General features: G+C 38.2%; 1 protein-coding gene across 11 annotated transcripts in view; it reads left to right on the forward strand.

Moving 5' to 3' along the window:
- TBC1D1 (TBC1 domain family member 1) overlaps positions 1-20,472 on the forward strand; it is a 122,851-nt gene that overhangs the window by 92,846 nt on the left and 9,533 nt on the right. For all 11 annotated transcript variants that reach the window (XM_030021243.1, XM_030020935.2, XM_030021515.2 and 8 more), the window contains 5 exons: positions 1,639-1,824; positions 6,431-6,592; positions 9,510-9,668; positions 16,494-16,738; positions 17,181-17,340. In XM_030021243.1, the coding sequence (XP_029877103.1) occupies positions 1,639-1,824; positions 6,431-6,592; positions 9,510-9,668; positions 16,494-16,738; positions 17,181-17,340 (912 nt within the window). The remainder of the gene's footprint in view (positions 1-1,638; positions 1,825-6,430; positions 6,593-9,509; positions 9,669-16,493; positions 16,739-17,180; positions 17,341-20,472) is intronic.

Below are 20,472 nucleotides of genomic sequence, written 5' to 3' on the forward strand. Positions count from 1 at the left end.
AAGGTTTAATTTGTTCTGCTAGCTGAAAATGTTGCATTTATTTTTATATGTATATTTTAGCCCTTGAATTTAACTGTGATAACAAGCAAATAAAGGTTGTATAAGGAAACAGGTGGTATTTGGACGCACCCTATTTGTCTCTGACTCCTTGAGAGGAAAAGATTGACAGTGGCAAAACTTAGAAAAGCAGAAGCCAACAGCTGTGAACGTTTCCATTCTTACTTAGTCATCTGAGCTCAGTTGTGTGAGTGTCTTTGAACAAACAAGAAAAGAATAGCTGCATATGAACCATGTGAGTCAATATATGGTAGCATTCTGAGCAGAATTTGAAGGGGTGAAAACCTGCATATTTTGTTAGGTTTTAGAGATGAAATGTGTGTGTTTAATTCAAAATCCTTATCACTATGCTAGGCAATGATAAAGAAATGGACCACTGAGCTACCTTCAGAATACTTGTTTCAGGAATGCCCCTTCTCAGGAGCTATTTGAAATAGCATGCACAGATGTACTTCTCCTTGGCTGGAGAGTCCTGGGAATGGTTTTTGTTGCACTGATTTTAAAGCATTTTCTTGCATGTATAACTGGTCAGCTTGTCGTCGGGGAGACATTTCACAGCCATTCTGTTTGGCAGAAGCAGAAGTGCTGTTGCGATGGCTTTCCACTTGGGATTTGGTAGGAAGAGATGGGTGGTTTTGACCGTTCATTTTAAAGGTGGTGAATTGAGTAATTTGTCTTCTAGGTACAGGTTATATCAAAGACTACTGAGTCTTCAAAGCAGCTGTATAAAACAACAAAATTAAGTGATACTATAGCAGGGGTTAAGAAAACAAAGTGTAGGAACTTAGGCTTCTTATGTTGAGAACTTGATTAAAAACAATGCTGTTTACCCTTTCTCCAAAAAGAAAAGATTTTTCAATTTGCCTGAGACTTTTTGTAATTTTCCCTTATTTTTTTTAGTGTTTTCAGTCGTCTTAGAATTACCTTGCATGCTTGACAAAAAGATACATTTTGTGTTAGACTAGCTGAAGCTAAAAGAATAAGTGCAGAAGGTTATGGTATGGTTAAAAATTAGAAGTGAGAGCAAACACGTCTTAGGTGCCTGTCTCCTTTCTGCATGTTTACTTTAAGAACTGGTAATAATCCCATTGTATGGCCTTAGGGGGTGTTGTGTTTGTGCAGCTAAGGGTGTGTGTTTTCTTTGTTAAACACAGTTTAGAGATTATTCTTTAAATTATGTGGGTGCTATATTTGATTTGATCTGCTATTTGAGTAATGCCTGGTTTCAGCTGTAGGTTGTATTTTTTGCAATTTCTCAAACTTGCCTTTGCTTTTTAGTTCTGTCCTTGTAAAGCTGTAATTAGCAAGCCATGGTCTTGGCGTACGGTACAATGTTTTTATCAGGTTATAGAAAAAAAAGTTCCAGGCTTTGGCCCACATGATTCTTACTCAGAAGCAGCTTGTAAATCTGCTTGAAACTGTCATTTGGGAAACCTTGCTTGGTATTACCTCCTATATATGTATGTATTTGTGTGCATGTGTAGATATGTATGTATATATTTGCAAGCTTTCAAAATGTGTCCCTTCACTCACCTATTCATGAAAAGTTAAGTAGTTCACAACAGCTTCTGTCTTTTAAAGATTACCCCGAATTGGGAGAACTTCCACCCAGATCCCCACTGGAACCAGTGTGTGAAGATGGCCCTTTTGGGCCACTGAAAGAAGAAAGGAAACGAACACCCCGTGAGCTTCGCGAGTTGTGGAAGAAAGCCATTATTCAGCAGATACTGCTCCTCAGAATGGAGAAAGAAAACCAGAAGTTACAAGGTTGGTGAAGTTCTTGATTACACCCTACTGCAATACAAGTTCACTCTTTGGCTTGCTCTGTGGCCTTGGCAGTGGTTTGGGCCAAGCCTTAATGAAACATTTTAGGAACATATAGGTAAATCAGTTTAGCAGCATCTCCCTCAGCTCTCATTAGTGTAGGTGACAATTTAGACTTATTTTTTTATCACTTCACCTTATTATTTGTTGGCTTGATCTTAATTTGTACTCTTTTAGTTTTACCATGGCTGGGGTTTTTTAGTCTGCTGTCTAGAAGCTCTGACAAGGAATTCAGCACAATCACTATCATGAACTGAATTCTTTTCTACATTCGCATCCATAGGTCATTGTCTATGTATTGGTCATTGCAACATCCTGTTTAGCCAGTCTTGAAGTTGAATTGAAGTTCTTAAGGTGCTGGTTGTGGACTTGAAACTATGGGTGCCTGCAGTAGCACACACACTGTGCAAGCAAGGTTTGTATAGAGTAATAATGACTTAGATCAGTCAGAAGGGTGATGAGAAGGAGCTTGAGAAACTAGAATTTGCAGTTGTTCTTAACCAAAATTTTTTTGTGGATGAATGCGTAGCTGCAACAAATCCGTTGTGGTGGCAATTTTTACATATAAAATGCAGCTGATTAAGAATACACATTTTATTGTGGCAGCTGCATACAGAATCACAAGTGATTGCCCTTGAGAGCTGTTCCTTTGAAGAGATGAATGATGAGGACAGAAATGTTTACCTGGATGATTTTAGATGTTCAGGAAGGGAGCAGGCACCTGGATCCTCAAGAGGTGAGGTACCTGGCATGAAAATAGCAATTCTTCTTTGCCTTTGTGTAAACTTGAGGAAGGATTGTCCTCCAGCAAGAAGAACTGTGTAGAGAAAGGGCCCAGCCATGTGGAAAGGTCAGTATACCAAACATGAAATCCTTCTTTAAACTTGGGCTAAGACTCCTGACTGGAAGAAGACACCTCTCTGAGATGTTGTATATGGCCTCCCAGAACACTTAGTCCACCTGTAGGCTATTTGCTCCTAGTAGAACAGCTCTCTATTTCAACCCTGATATCTGAAGAATACCTGATACCTGAATTTCATAAGAACCCTACAGGTGGCAGGCGTGTTCCCAGTGAATGTACTTGCTAATCCAGTAAAATAAAATACAGCTGTGGATACCAGGTATACAATTCCCTTGGCTAAGGGGTCAAGACCTGGAGAAAGAGGTACTGAGAGCAATGATTTATACAATCCCTTCAGCTTAGAGCAGTGCTGTCATAAATAAGCTTCTATCAAGTCATTCTGTAACTTGGAATTTTTATGGAACCTAGCATTTAGAAATTAATTTTCTCTGGTTTGTATATTTATATTCCTGATTTTTTTTTTAAATCCTCTTGTATTCAAGTTATTGGAATCTACAGCCTGCAGTCAAGTTTTTGGCAACTGCAGGACATTAATATCCATAAAAATTTTAACAAGTTTAATCAGATGCTCCAATTTTGTCTGCCCAAAAGAAACAATTGCAAAACCGTCACAAATTCACTAAGATGAGCATGTCTAAAGCTAGTTATTGAATAAATGAGACGGGTGTTGGCATGATTGAAGACCCAGGCTGTGCAGTATGCACCGTGGAGTAAGGAAGTTGTCCTAGGTAGCTGCTGCATTTAAGAGGTTAGATGGTGAGACAGTACTTGAAAAAACAGATGACTATGCTGCAGTGAGCACAGCTTTGTAATGTAATGCCACATGTTCTGATGCTTTTGTCTCTGGGAAGTAAAAGCAAATATTTTACATGCAGTAATAATTCTCAGAGTACTACTGTGTAATACTGAACAAAATATTAAATGTACAGTATGTTGCATCTTTACTGATAATGCTTAAGTGTGATATTGGGAATTGGGTAGTGTCAGTATCTAAGCTTGTTGATAAAGACATTTTCTCTCCTCAGTCCTTATATGTCATTCCCACTGTCACATTTTTGCACATGGCATAAGAAAATTGAATAAAGCAGAAAAGTCTGAAAAGACTGGAAAGTTGCCAAGCACTAGAAAACACTTGTTTGCAAAAGACAGAACATTGAAAGATTTCTCTGAGTTTGTTTTCATATAAGCTGAAACTTAAATGCCATTTATAAGTTATCTCCATACAATGCTACCTGTGTTTTAAGGGTTTTTTTTAATATTCTAATATATAAATGTGTTGTATTTGACCTGAAGAAAATGTGAAGAAGTTGACAAAGAATTTAGATACACAATCACTTTCAGTGTGGACACACAAGTCAGTGCTTGTATTTACATGGGTCTATGGTTAAACACTGAATATAATCTACAGGGAAAAATCAAAAGCAACAAGAAACCAGGAATAAAAAAAACCCTAAGGAGTAAAATTAAGCTACAGGTGTCTGTATCAGGATGGGTAAAGCATGTGTTAGTACGTGTGCAGCCAACATAATGTTTTAAAATGAAATACACTACTTTGAAGTCAAAAGTCAAAAACTAAATTCGAAAATGTCAAAAATAAATACTATGAGGTCCAGATCTTGCAAACACTTAGGTAACATCATAACTCACATGAATAACCTCATTGAATGAAATCATTAACATGTGAAAGCAACTACAGGATAAGGAAGTAAGGTGGACCCTTCCCAAATATAAACAGTTCTTTTCTTTTTCCATTTTTAAAATCTAGAATCTTGTTTTAGCCAGTGGGAGTACAGGACAAGCTAACCCTTTGCGACTTTTAGAATTTGATAATCTAATAAACCTTAATTGCAGATACAGATCTCAGAACAAGATGAGCTTAGTGTGTTGGCTATTTTAGTGCCATTGTGGGCCATGTAAATTTCAAGTGATTTTTAACTATTTAGTAAATTTATATAAACAAGTTGAACAAACAAACAATGGAGAGTCAAACTAACGAAAGATAACATCCTTTTAACATAGATTGTCTCAAGACTGTAATGCATAGGAGTGTGATTTTGTGAGTTCATACTGTGAAATCATTAAAACTAGCAGTAGGCTTATGATGTATGGCAGAATGTCCTCAAAATGAGAGTATCTTGTTAGCATTACAGTAACGCATCATCACAACAATGAAGTACTGTGAATACATCATGGCAACTTAATTAAAAACCATGGTTACTTCATGATACACTATTTCATAAACATGGTTCCAAATCATGTTGTTTGTAATTTGCTCAATGGGTGTTATTGAGAAGTATTTTTTTAATTTTTGTTTAATACTATAGAACCTTTTCAGTCCTTTATGTCTTTTGAACCTGTGCTCTGCTCATTTTTGCAAGTAGAGAGCTGCTGACCATATCCCAGAGCTCTTGTCGTGGAACTAGGTGTGTTGAGTACTCAGCCACATTACAGCCCAAATATCCATGTTGTTAAATTCTCCATAGACTTACCACAGTTTGTCACTCCTTAGTGCTCTCTTTGTAGCTTCATCTCAGTTTCCTTATAGCATTTTTCTTTCAGCATTTCATGGCTTTTAGGAATAGATGTCTGACATTTTTCTCTCTCATCTGTACTACATCTTTTTTCTCCATCTGAGCTGAAAGACCTCTTCTGTTTTTTCAGTCTTGGGAACTGCACAAATTCATCCACTGTCCCAAAAGGTGCTTTATTATTTAGTTTACATGAATGCCATTAATAAACCCTTTTTTCCAGGTACATTCTAGTACTAAAATGTCCCCACAGAAACAAAACTTAAAAGCTTTGCCAGGAGTCCCTTGAAATTCTTACGCCACTTCTAAACTTCGGAATTAACACTTGGCTACAGAATTCATTTTCATTTTTGCCATGGTTCTTTGATGCTTTCCCAGCTATTGATTAATTTTTTTTTAATCCGTTATAGATAACACATGAAGATACAGTGCAATATTCTTATAAATTGTCATCTGAGAAAATCACCAATACTAGAATGCACCTCTGCTCCAGGAGCTCTGATGATCTAAAATGTCTTACTTAAGACTGAGTTATGCATTGCATTGACCTTTGTTCTGATTTCTTCAGTGGAGTCTTTGAGAGCCTCATGTATATATAGTGTTTATAGTCCTATTTGTTTTCAAGGTTCTGAACTTTTCTATACTTGAACTTCCCTTTTTATGTAGTATATAAAAATGGACATGTGAATGTTCACCTTTAATTTTTTTACTTTGTCATTATTATTATTATTATTATGGAGCTGTATGCATAAGAAATAGATTACTGTATTGGGTTTGTGTTTTTATTTGGTGTAGGTCTGCTGCACTAATTGTTTTTAAGAGCTTGGAAATTGAAAAATCCTGTTAGGAAAATGTGTTTATTTCATTAGTCATCATCTTTCTTGTTTCTTTAGGTTTAAGAGTTGATTAGCTGTAAGCAACTTAATTTAACAGGCCAAACACAGTTAATATTACATATAATATCTTAAAAAAACCCACAAAAACAACAACCAAACAAAACCAAAACATCCCACAATCACAAAAATTTAGATATGTAATATTTCAGAATTAATAGGGTTTAATTTTAGGTGGATTGCATGATGGAAGTTCTAAGTTCTATTAATCCGTTTTACAAAGAGTAAACAGTATTAACTGGTGCATTCATGATACCACTTCCTAGCTTCAGAAAACAATTTGCAGAACAGACGTCTGAAACTTGACTATGAAGAAATCACACCATGCTTGAAAGATGTAACTTTGATTTGGGAAAAAATGTTGAGTACACCTGGAAGGTCAAAGATTAAATTTGATGTGGAAAAAATACACTCTGCTGTTGGGCAAGGTAAGCACAGTTTGTTATTTTGAGTTGTTGAAATGCATGTAAATTATATTAGAAAAGGAATAGAGTGACTTCTTAAGCACTCCTTATAACCAGATTCTCACTAGAGCTGTTCCTCAGGTTGCTGACTAAACAAGTAACAATGTTCAGTATCTTCATGGTTATGTGTATGGAAGTAACAGTCCCTTTCAGTGGTAGCTGCAATTTTATTACTGGAGTTACAGTACTTGGTATTCATTTTTTAATAACATTTGTCCCTACAGGAGAGCTGTACAGTACTTCAATGCATTACAATTGTTGCAATCTGATTTTATAAATTAAAAGTTATAATTAAAGAAAAAAGCCTGGATAATGCCAAAGAAATGACTGTGTAAATAACTGAAGAAACTGTCTGCACTATTATCTGGAAATTCTCTCTTCCAGCCTGGGTAGTATGTGTGTATACAAACAGTATCCATGGATATCTCTGTAGAACTGCCTTTTTTTTTTTTTTTTTGAGTTCAACAACACATTCTACCTGCAAACACCACTTACAGTCTTCCTCACAACTGCAGGGCTGAGCAACCAGCCCCTCTCTCCACTGCATCAGAAGTAATATAACCTAAGGTTGTTTTATAAATATTCTAAGAAATTGGGTTATTACTCAAATGTTATTTGTGCCATGGTTGGACCCAAAGGCCTTACGCTGAGTGCTCTATGTAGCCGACGGTGAAGATGGCTACTCCAAGGAGGTTTTTATAGTTCTATTGCACCTGCCTATATGCAATTATTCAAGCAAGTTAAACCAAATTGTCCATTTAAGATGACTAGGTAAGTCTGGATTTCTAACAATATCAAATGCCCCAAGCACAAATCTCTGCAGAGTAAGGAAAGCTCATTATCACAGGTTTCCTTCCATTCATGTAAGTAAAGGGCTCTGTCCAGTCAGTATTTGAGCATGAGAAAAACTTGGTTTGCTTGATAGTCTAGTGATGCTGGCCTCTGTTGGAGTTCAAAATAAAACTTAAAAAACTTGGAATGATGCAAAATAAGTAAATAAATAAATAAAGCCCTGCTTAGTGGATTGCTAATAAAAAGCACGTGCAAATAGCCAGTAGAAGGGGAAATTAACCCTAGCTCTTGATGCTATTATTATGCTCTGCTCTCTAGACCTAAATTGTGTCAGAGTTCTTGGAGTGATGTCAAATTTCATACATATGCAGAAATGAAAAATGCATTTAAATTGAGTTTAGCAAGTTCTAGTTTAGACCAAAACCATTAAAAATAACTTGAGTTAGCAAGGCAAACAGGTAAGAAATGCAGGTTTCAATAAGCATGGGGCTTAAATTAGGATAACAAACATATAGTGTTGACCTATAATGTACACTGTAGTACATGTTTAAATATAGTGCATCTTTCATTTAGGAAGTAGTAAACTGAATACTTTATTTTACATGTACGATGCAGCATACAGAGATAAATTTAATATCTGACTACTTCCTTAAAGGGAATTTTAATTAATTTGTAATTTTGCAGCTGTAAATGTGCACTATTAAGCCAGTGCTACCCTATGTGACACATTCAACCTTACTGAAGCTAATGGGATTTTAGATGTGTATCTGAAAAGGAGGACCTGACTCATTCAGTGTCTGAAACAGCACTTTCCCTCACTATTTCGTGTTGGAGACTTTTTGATAAGTGGGTTTAAGTTCCCTAAAGTAATTTACAGAAATGTTCTCTAAATACCCTTGGGGTGTGGATTCAAATATTATACATTTCTACTAGCATTTCATTTTCAAGCAATTGTCTCTGGATTATGATAGTGTAATAAAAATGAGTATTGCAGACATAAATTCATATCCTTTTGTGCTTAGATGAGAGAAGGGAGTGAAATTGCTTTAATATGTTTTGTTATCTTTCCATGTAAGTTGTATGCTTGAGTCAATTTTGATTTCTCCGATTGTTGTTGTCATCCGTATGTTACATACGTACCAAAAGAAAAAAGGAGTCCAAAAAACTTTAAGCTGTAAGTTACTTCAAACTGTAATATCTGGTTCCAATACATCATGGATTAGATGGAATACTTTCGCAAAGAATAGTGTATTGATTTCTTGTGTAGATGATTTAATAGTGCCAGTCTTGTGCTGAATAAAGTATGCGTGTAACAATAACCTTTCTGTTACTTTGAGAGCTTTGCGTATAGATACAAATGAAGGCTACCATTACCTATGTGAAATAGTTAAGTAGTATCGTCCTTTTTTATAGAGAAAGAAATTCAAGCTTTAGAACATTTTTACGTGTACCAGTCATTCAGCAAACCAATAGCAAAACTAGAAATACAAAACTTGCTTTCTGATTATCTGCCTTCTGTTGTAGTCTCTAGATCACATCTCATTTGTACGTGTTTATACTTTTGGTATGTGTGTATCCTACCTTCCTAAAACTTACTCCTAACAACAGTGTCAGTGCTATATTAATGAAAAATGTTAATTAGTTCTATTGCAGTGCTTTATTGTGTACTTTACATGGAAAAATGGGAGATAAGCATATGTCGTGGTTTAAGAAAATTAAATCTATCCCAGCTGAAACCAGGACAGCATATAACTTTTCAGAGGCAAGTATTGCAATTTTTGCTGCCTCTTCTGGTACTTCCAAGACTGGATGTAAGCAGTAACCTTAGACTTAGACAGCTCACCCTGTTTCTAACTTAAATCTCTCCTGTTAAGATGCTGATGTCTTTCATTGGTTGAGGAAGTATAAGCACTGTAGTTTGATCTGCTGCTATGGTCTACTGGAGATAGCAGATACGGATCTAGCAGATAGGGATCTGCTTGCATACCTAGCAGATACAGATCTTCAGTTCCTCAATCCTGTTAACTCAGCTATAGCTGAACCCTCAGTATGAGTACAAATTACTGTTTTAATGACTTTCTTCTCTCAGGAGTACCACGTCACCACCGTGGGGAGATCTGGAAGTTTCTAGCAGAGCAATACCACCTTAAACACCAGTTTCCGAGTAAACAACCACCAAAGGACACACCTTATAAAGAACTCCTAAAACAACTAACTTCTCAACAACATGCAATACTTATTGACCTAGGTAAGTACAGTAGTGGTCTGAAATTAAAATAAGGGTTTTATGATCTCTGGAAGAGAATTAAATAAGAGAGGGTAACACACAAAAAGCCTCTCACCATTTAATAATAGGTTGTTGGTAAGAACTGCTTTTAATCTGGTATAAGTGACAACTATTACTTGACACCATTAGGAAAATGCAAAATCTGCATTTCAAGCACAGAGATCCTTTGAAACTTGTGGTAATAAGAGGTTGCTAGATGTAACTGTAATGCATCTGTATTTCAGATACTGACAGTGAACTCCACAGGCACATGGAATACAAATTGTCAAGAAAGGAAGTCAATATTTAAGTGCAGACTGTTGAATCATGTGCTATTCATTCCTGATGTCCAGTGTTTGCTGTCTCTGTTAAACACTTCTACTTGAAATAATGCATAAGTTTTGCTCTTTGCTTTTTTTTCTTTTTTTTTAATGGATAGCTGCTAGCAGTTGGTATTTTTACTTGTATTAAAACAATTATGAAAAAAGGTCTTTTTAATAATACTTTTTAAAAAGGCTCTTTTTAAGGCAGGTTATTCACGCTGCCTAATTTTAAGCAGTAGCTGCCTCCTGGTTTAGGGACCATGAATTGGTCTGTGGAGGCGCATATACTATAGTCCATTGAATTTAGTAGAGAGAGGTTAGGAACCAAGGCTCTTAGATTTGAAGTGACTGGTAGGTGGGCTTCAGGCAGGCTTTTGCTCTTATTGAGTCGAGTTTTCCATTTTCCCTCACTTTTATTGTTCAAAGCTTAAAAGGTTTTTTCTAATAGTAGAAGGAAACATGAGAAAGGGAAGTCTAAATGGAATGAAATGATTGTTTTAGGGTAGGAGCAGAAGAGATTGCGTCAGATAATTGTAAAATAGCAGTCTTTGTATACCTCAAAAAAATTATGCCATTCTTAACCCTTCCTTTTACTTTTCCTGGGCCTCTTCCTTTATCACTTTTAATTCCCTTGTGTGAGATTGTCTTTTGTTGATTGACTCTTGCCACTGCTAGACTAAGACCATAATGAAACCCAGGAACATTTAGAAAGACCAAAAGTCAGTATGCTCTGTAAGATGTGGATCAGTATTAAGCATTGTTACTGTCTCTGGTTGCTGCTGCTCCCAGATGGTTTTGTTAAGGTCTGTATCAGTATGAGCAACCTCTCCATCTCAGAAGCTCTCACAAGTCAGCCATTTGTTTCGTAGACCTCACAGAGGTACTTTTTGGCATCTTCATCTTCCCTCGTGAAGGCTGTTCCGTTTTCTCTCCAGTCCTGCCCCCAGGCAGCACATGGCTGCTCCTTATCTGGGTTAAGTATTCTGTGGAATTTGTTGCAGTCATTAAAAATTCTAATGTGACACTAATTATTCAAATATATGCGATTGTTGAGTCAGATGTTCACATGTCTAACCTTCACCCTGGCAAAAGTATATGTGTTTGAATGTAAGCCATCTGATGCAAGTTTATAACACATCACTGGTATGTGGCTGAATTGGAAGTTTCTACAGATAATCTACAGATGATCCTCATGAATATACAGTTGTGGATAATTTTTTAAGATATTGTTTTCTCCTCCCTTGTATATTTTAATTCAGTTTATCTTCTGAGAAACCAGGAGCTGATGTTTTACCAAGAGGATCCCAGCTCTTGTGTGTAGGATAATCCCACAATTAACGCAGTGTTGATTATGCTCTTTCCTAATAAAGGAAAAAAATTAATAATGTCTTCCAAAGCATAACAGAACTTAAAACAGGCTTGTGTTGTGGGGTGTGTGATTTGGGTCTGAGGATTTGTGGGGGGCAATTTAAGAGGTCCATAATCACTAAGTTTGATTAAATTAATTTGCCATGAAAAACTCCCATCAGGGGAAGTTATGCACTGCAAGTAACCAAATGTCATGTGATAGAATGATAAAAATTTATGGGAAAATCTGTACTTGGTTTGATCTGAATGATTAATAACTATTGTATTATTTTCACTTATGTCTTTTCTGTAAAGAAGTAGTACAGAGTTGTCCCATCATACTTCTGCTCTTTATAACAACTCAAACAGTATTTGAGTATTTTTCATTACAAATGAAAGGCTATACCCCTTTTCTTCCACATGGAAGAATTGCCTGATAACCTATACCCAGAGCTATCCAGGGGCACCTATTGCTTAGTAACTCAATGTGCAGACTATCTTCAGCAGGTACTGAACTGTGAGAAGATTCGTCAAGTTTAGATGGTGACCTAAGCTTTATATGGTAAATGAGAATATTTTCTCCTTTTTTGCAACACTTGGTAGAGTGAGTCAAAATATCAAGGCAGTGCATAGAAAACAAGAATCTGGTGGAACAGGCATGTTTCTGCAGAAACTGGTGTCAGCTGAGGTGGGGAGGGTGATGGTTGATGCCATCTTCACTTTCCCTTACTTGACAGGCCTGTTAGGTTTCAAATTGGCACTGGGAAAGTAACACTCCAAGCAGCCTTAATGCCAGCTGGGAATAGGCAGTTGCAACGTAGGTAAATTGTTTCCCTCCAGACTTTGTCACACCAATTCTAGGAATTCCCCTGGATCGCACAGCGCCAGAACCCATCTTTTGTTTTTGAGAAAGACATTTATATGCAGCCAGAGATCATTTGCTAGCAAGTACCTATCGATCAAGTCAGCATACCTGGCGTTGATACCCCTGGCAATGAACGTTGGGATTCTGTCGCACTGAAGTGCCTCAGTAAGGGGTGAATAGTTTTGTGCTGAGTTAGTGAATTGAACACCTTCAGCGGAGGTGAGAGGGGTGGGACAACTCCTGGGCAGTAGGGAGCACAGTCAGTCTGAGTTTGGTTGGCTCACACAGCAGACTGGGGCTTGCTGGCTCAGCAAGCTGTTCATATTTTCTGCCTGGTTCTGCACATGAATACTTTCTCATCTTAGCTGTGTGCTCTGCTTGTAGAAACAAATGACTGCATGTGTTGGCAAATTGGTAACTTCATGGTGGTTTTCATGCAAAGTGTTGTTTTTGCTGGGGAGCTATTTGCTAGCCCATTAGCTGAGGGAAGGATTGGGCCCTATTATTTCAAGTAACATGACACTTAGGAAGCTGAAGACTTCCTAGTTTCCTAGTGATTCACATTGAAATAGAGTAGTGCTGCACAGTAACAGAGAGCATAACCGGATAGGCAGCTAGAAGGAATTTGCATGTTCTGACTTGCATACCTTCAGGCTATCAGAAGAGTTTTCTCTTAAATCTTTAAGAATCCTTCTGAAAGCATGCACTTCTCCCTTGCGAAAAACCTATGTTCTTGCAACATGCGGTTATAATATTTAAAAAAATTTACCAAAATTAAGGTAGAGAGGTCTTGCTAACACAGTATGAGCCAATGCCGTAATAGTATTGCTCACACTTAGTTGAATAGATGCATCTTCAGCTGTAAATAGCGCTTCTGGAGAATGAGGATAGCAGCGTGCATCTGGATGCAGAGGTAAGGTACAGCAGCCGCTTTCCTGGCCCAGTTTATATGTCACAGTGCCATTTCACTACATGGACAAGAACAAAGCCACAGTTCCCGGAAGGCTTTTTTATGTGTTTCCTTTTGTGGCACCACCTGCACAACCACTGCAGTCACTGGGGATTTCAGGTCCTGAACACCAAAGTCATGTTCAGTAAATGATATCTTCTCTCACTAAGGTAGGGTAAATTGACTTCCAGATGCTCTCAGTGTAGGAAACCACTGTACTCATCACTGAGTATTTGCTGAGCACAGTAGAAAATTATGTTTTGTTTTATTACATTTCAAAAATAAAGTAGTAAGTACTTACTTTCTCATTCTGGCGCTCTTGAGGTATCACAGTTCATTTAGAGTCTCTTTTCAGCAGGGCCAGGAGTTGTTTGCTCCTAAGTAAAAGATAAAATTCTAAGTTAAATCATCACCAGGGCACTCGGAAACAAATCAGCTTGTGAGTTCAGCAGTTCTGCTCCTCCTCCATTTACTGTTTTTTAGAACTTCCTTGCATTTTTATTCTTGCTCAGCTTGTAACTTTTCTTCGTGACTTATATGAAAGGAGCCTTGCTGCGTGAGCGAGGCAGTACAGGTCTGTCTTTAGACCATGCTGTAATAATCTGTCATTCAGATAGAGGATTCCTTTGCAAAGGAACACAAGCTCCTTCTCATTTGGAAGTTAGAAATATTTTGTCTGTAACGTTCAACTCTGTGACAGCCTGGCCAAGGGGGAATGTGCTCAGGAACTGAATGCCAGAATCCCATGTGACAAGGTAGAGCAGCTACCAGATGGCAGGAGGACTCTGCCGGGGCTTTGTCTTCTTGAAACAGGAGCTCTGATATTATCTGGCAGCACAGCAGCGTTCCAGGAGCTAAAGGGTGGGGTGGTATTTAACAAGTGGGTGGCCGAAAAACAAGCTCCACTTAATACTAGAACAAAAGAAGCATTCCAGTTTCTTCTCCACTGAGGTATTTCACAGGGGAAATCTGATAGGGGGAGGGTTTTTTTCCTAGAAATTAAAATATTTACTTTTGGAAAAGTTTATGAAAAAAAATCTGTAGAAGTGAAACCTTTAATGTGTCTGTTCACGGAATCACAGAGTCGTTGAGGTTGGAAGGGAGCTCTTGAGACCATCTAGTCCAACCCCTCTGCTCAAAGCAGGGTAATCTAAAGCAGGTTGCCTGGGACCATGTTCGCTCAGGTTTTGAATATGTCCATATATGGAGACTCCGCAACCTCTCTGGGCAGCCTGTGCTGGTGTCTGACCACCCTTACAATAAGAAAATATTTATTTTCTTATGTTAGGTGGAATTTCCGGTATTTCAATTTGTGCCCATTGCCCCTTGTCCTGCCCGTGGCACCACTGAGAAGAGCCTGGCTCCCTCTTCTTCATTCCCTCCCACTGGGTATTTGTGCACATTGATGAGATCCCCCTGAGCATTTTCTTCTCCAGGCTGAAGAGTCCCAGGTCTCTCAGTCTTTCTTCACAGGAGAGATGCTCCAGTCCCTTCATGATCTTAGTGGCCCTTTGCTGGACTCTCTCCAGTATGTCCATATCTCTCTTGTACTGGGGAGCCCAGAACTGGACACAGCGCTCCAGGTGTGGCCTCACCAGTGCTGAGTAGAGGGGAAGGATCACGTCCTTCGAACAGCTGGCAATGGCCCTCCTAATGGAGCCCAGGATACCCTTAGCCTTCTTTGCTGCAAGGGCACATTGCTGGCTCATGTTCAACTTGGCAAGGAGCAGGTCCTTTTCTGCAAAGCTGCTTTCCAGCTGTGTGGCCCCCAGCATATACTGGTGTGTGGGGTTGTTCCTCCCTAGCTGCAGGATTTTTGCGCTGCCCTTTGTTGAAGTTCATGAAGTTCCTGTCAGCCCATTTCTTCAGCCTGTCAAGGTCCCTGTGAATGGCAGGACGATCCTCTGGTGTATCTGCCACTCCTCCCAGTTTTGTATCATCTGCAGGCTTGCTGAGGGTGCACTCATTAATGACCCTCCCTAATCAGGGATCAGCTAGAACAAAGGCTGTGGCACCCTGTCATCAAGGGCAGCTGATGAGGGTTGGTTAGAAGCTGCCAGAGCTACCTTTACCACAGCCTCAGCCTTACCTGCCAGCAGCAGTACTTCCAGGTTCCCAGGAGTCCCCTGGCGATCCCTGACAAAGTATCCAGATGCTCAAGAGCTCGAAGAAGCAAAGCCCAGAAACTGCTGCACAAAGTGCTGTGTCTGTTGGCTGCCTCCATTAGCTGCACTCTCATATAATATGTATATAGCATGTATCATAGCACATACATAGCTACAGAATTCTTGGTATTGTAAGGGCTGCAGAAAAAAAGACAAATTGAGTTTTTACTCACTGAGTAAATATTGTGGGTCAAACTGATTGTGTAAGTTACCTAGTTGGATTGGTTTGGTTTAAGGACGTGGGTTCCAGCTCTGTATGAAAGTTTACAGATAAGCCAGTCTGGGGTGGAAGTCACCATCTTCTTCTAGAACTGAAGGACTGGAAATGGCTCAGTTGTGCTCCTACAGCTCTACAATTAGTATAGTTTACCTTAGGGTGGGGTTTAAAGAGATGTGGGAATAGATCCAAAACCCATTGCTACCAAGAGAAAGGTTTGCTCCAACAACCTACTCCCACTCTCCAAGCACTTGTGACTTGTGCTGGTGCTCATGGGATGCTTCCTGGAGCTGACACAGCTGAGCGACAGGGGAGAATAACTAACTCCATGTAAAAGGGGATTTTTCTGCCAGGTTAGTGAACTGGATCAGCTCATGGAAGAGTCTGAGCTTCATGCTGCAGGAAAGCAGGAAGGACCCATAAGACTGGGAAGGACCAAGGCAAGGAGGGAGGTGACAAAAGACACATTTACTGGAAAAAAAGACGAGAAGAAAAAAGAAAGGAAAGGGGCCCCAACCCACAGAGCTCAGATGTTCTAAGTCTGTGCCTGGATCCTAATAGTTGTCTAAAAGCTAACAGTTTTTAATCAAGAAAAGAGGACTGGGTGACTCATGGAGCCACTGAATCAAGTCTCCCACAAACCGATCAAAGGCCAGTCTGAAGAACCAGTTACTCAGCTGTTCCAAACAACAGACTGTCCCCATTCCCCTGACAATTTCTAAATTAATTTTGCAACTACTGTAACAAAACAGTAGTAGAGTATAGGAGTCGATTGTTTTGTATTGTTAACTTTCATATGGTCTTCCTGTGGGTTGACTCAGAATCTACCTTTCAAAAGAATCTACCTTTTTGAAAGACTGTTTAATTTGATAACATGGCAAGGTTGGGGGTTTTTTTGTTTATTTTTTATTTTAAATCACTAACTTCAGCTGTTTTTACAGGGCGCACATTTCCAACACATCCGTACTTCTCAGCACAGCTGGGAGCTGGGCAGCTGTCACTCTACAATATTTTGAAGGCCTATTCACTTCTGGACCAGGAAGTAGGATATTGCCAGGGCCTTAGTTTTGTAGCAGGAGTTTTACTACTTCATATGAGTGAAGAAGATGCTTTTAAAATGCTGAAGTTTCTCATGTTTGACATGGGCCTGAGAAAACAATATCGTCCTGACATGACAATTTTACAGGTATGATTTCATTTTTTCTAATAAAAGGATGCTAATGTTAAATCATAATGCAATATAGATAGCATTGTCAAAATCTGGACTTGAACTTAAAATCAGTTCTCAAAAATGGGGAAGGATAATCTGGGAAAAGAATATGTCATCTTAAATGCACTATTTTCAAATAAAAAGACTACTGGGGAAACTATGAAAACCATAAATAGGAAGAATTCTGTTCCATGTTGTATGAGATGCAAATGACCCTGCAAATGACCCTGTCATAGGTTCACAGGTGACCAGTCCTGGGTCTTTTAGGTGGCTTCTGAGTATTGCTTTTCTTCACAACATTCCGTCCAAACATCAATTGACAAGTATCTTCTTCTAGTAAGAGCATGAAGCATGGACTTTGTTACTATGAGTGTTAAAACATGTTTATCTTTAGTGTCTTTGTTCTTATTCCATGCAGATCCAGATGTATCAACTGTCTCGACTTCTTCACGACTACCATCGAGATCTCTATAACCACCTAGAGGAACATGAGATTGGCCCCAGCCTCTATGCTGCTCCCTGGTTTCTCACCATGTTTGCCTCCCAGTTTCCACTTGGATTTGTAGCCAGAGTGTTTGGTAATTCTTCATAAAACTTCTATCTGTTCTTTTTGAAGTCTTATATTTGGAATCCTCTTGTTAGGAACAGCATTATTATCCAACCTGTTTCAGACACCCAAGAGAAATATTTTACTTACTATTGATGAACAGAAGAACAACAACAGAGGTCATCTTATGGAGCATGTAGTATTTACAGTAAAATGTAAAAAAAGAGAGAGGAGGAAAGCATATGACAGTCCCAAACTGTCCTGTCTTTTCATCCTCATTGTTAGGTTTTCCCACTCTGTAACCACTTGTAGAGAAGATGTAAAATTTGATGCCATGAAGGCATGGTGTTATGACAATGGCAATTCAACACTTACAGTTAGTTTCAAGCTGAAAAGAGATGTCACAAAGGCATCATCTGAGAAATACATCCATTTACTCTGTTATCACTGTCTTCAACAGTGTCAGTGGAAAATTATTTTGAGGGTTGTATTTTTAAAACACACACAGAGATGGCCCTTGCAGTTTAATTATGGATTTACTCTGCAGAAACATAGGGCCTTTAAACTAGTGTTTCTTATCCTTACAATTTTAGCCTGATTGATAATCTCACTTTCTGAAAATGTTTGGAAGCATATGGGGTTTAGGCTCTAAAGTCACTTCTGTTACCTTAATGCTATCTTATGGATGTATATTTCATAGATTGTTTGGTATTTGAGAATATGCTTTATTTCCTTTTCAGTTGTTTGTTTTTCAATTTCATTATGTGGTACTTGTTCATCCATGATGAGCAGGCTGGATTGGAGCTTTTCCCCCCGATTCCTCTCTTCTAATGAGAAGCTATTTTCATTTTCCTCAGTCAGTCTCACTTAAGAGATGTAATGAAGCAATTCTTTATTAGGGTGTTAATATTCACACTTTCCTGACTTAAAAAATTATAGTCACATCTACCACAATAACAAATAATGAATATGGATTCCAAGAAGAACCAACAGGAATCCTGTCCTGTTTCTGTTTAAGGACATGCCAAAAGTAGTGCTAGAAGAAATCACAGTGAAAAGGATGGTGTATAGCTAAGTAGAACTACATGTCCTGTGATTAGCATCTTAACTCCAGGGAAAAAAATTTTTTCCTGAAACAGTCCAAAGTAGGCTAATGTCCATCAACAAGCATCTAGCTGAGAGTAATAATCTGTAGGAATTAAATGAAGTGCTGTATGTGAGTGTCATGTACTGAGTTTATAATCAGTTCATCTTTCAATTATTCTTAATCGTTCATAGTCTTGTAAATGATAAGAATAGTCTTTGAATTGGACAATTGACTGCAGTAAGGGTATAAAAGTGCCTTGTGTATCCAGTATATTTGGATTTCTCCTTTAATACACAAATTAGTATTTTTCTGTCATTGGAGGATTGTAGGGCTTTAGAAAGCAAAGATTTTACATTAGAATCGAAGGCATAGATACATGATCTTCACAGGACTGATTTTAGGTCAAGAACAGAAAGCATGTGTGACTGAAACTGTCACCTCTTTAAAATCTCTGATGTTTTTTAGAGAGAAAGTCAGGCATGACCAACAGTTGCAGTTTTTAATGTTTCAAAGTATTTAGTAATTTCCTTTAGTGGAAGCTATGTAAGTCGAGAACATTGGTCATTCTTTTACATTAGAAAGTAAAATGTCATCTTCACCCATGCTAAAGACTCTGAAACACAACTATAAATGTAAAAAAGGCTAGAGCTGTCACTTTGCTAGCAGCTGTCATTGGCAGCATGGCAAGTTAGGATCTGATCAGTTCTGACCCATGTGTGCACGCACTTTTGCAGAACATACATACATTTTCATTGCCCACTTATTAGAATGCTTGGGATGAAAGAATGTTGCCTTTTAATGTTGAAGTAACTCATGTATAGGTTACTACGACTGTAAGATTGCACTGCCATTTTCTAACATGGTATCTCTGAACCATTGATGTTTGAAGCCCCACTGCTATTTAATAATATAATTGTAACAGACCACTTTCTTTAGATTTCCTTAGAGCGTACTTGTTGCAAGCATCTTACAAGCAATATGTAAAAGAAGTGGGCTAGAAAGAGGTTAACCCAAAAACTGTTTTATGAGTCAAATAGCAAAACTCCTTTTAACTTTTTAATTATCTGTCCAAACTTTCAACAAGCCTCCTGTGCAGGATCTAATGAAAATACAGCATTAACAAAGATGTTCTTTTTAATACTCCTGTTTACTTATTAATGGAGGAGACTTGGTAGAATAGTGTTTATTTTGTTTCAAGATTGTAGATAAAACTTGATTTTTTTTTTTAATCCTGTAGGCTGCCAGTCATGCTGACATTAATTTGGGTACCTTCACTGTACTGTCGTTGGCTGGCAGCCCACTTAACAGGAAGCGTGAGGAGTGGATAACAAACAGGTCTTTGTTAAGTATTTGCTATTTTAAATGAGAGGGGGATTTCAGCCATATATTACCAGCTCAGCTCATACAGACATTCATTAACAACTTATAGGTCACCTTGAGTTAATCTACGTGTCTTTATGGGGCAGGTGCTGAATCATAAATATGCATTATTTTCAGCTCTGTTTTTTTCACTTTTTCCTAGCTGTTCTTCAGCATTCCCATAGTTTTCAGTTTCAATAGCGAATTGAGGCAGATGTGGGCACTGTTACCGCTTTTCAATCATTCCTACCTTTGGACTTCACATTGAATCAGACTTGAAAAAATTTACACCACTTTTAGGACAAATGGTGGCAAAGTGCAAGATTTATGGTTAGTTATTACTTGTGCTTTTCTTTCTCAGAGAGAGAGAGAAGTGAAATGAGTTATGGCTTCAACATTAGAGGCAAAAGAGCGCAAGGGGGAATTTCATTCTGATACAAATTTGGAAAGAGAGGTTGCTTTTACTAAGAAAGGCAGTTAGCCAGTGTTTTCGTACGTTCTTTACTACATCAGAGATACCTGTGGTTTTGCTAGTAGTTGTTTCCCTTACCATGTGGTGGTTTTTTTCTCTCTCTCTCTTTATTCTTCTTTTTTTTTTTTTTATCATTAAGACATACTATTTCTTTGGTGTCACTGTGCTACTTAAGTGATTGTGACTTTATTCACAGCTTCAAATACAAAGAAGGGAAAGAACAAGAGAGAAGCCCTTTAAAAATA

Source organism: Aquila chrysaetos, chromosome 1 (assembly GCF_900496995.4).
Source record: "Aquila chrysaetos chrysaetos chromosome 1, bAquChr1.4, whole genome shotgun sequence".
In the NCBI taxonomy this organism is placed as follows: domain Eukaryota; kingdom Metazoa; phylum Chordata; class Aves; order Accipitriformes; family Accipitridae; genus Aquila; species Aquila chrysaetos.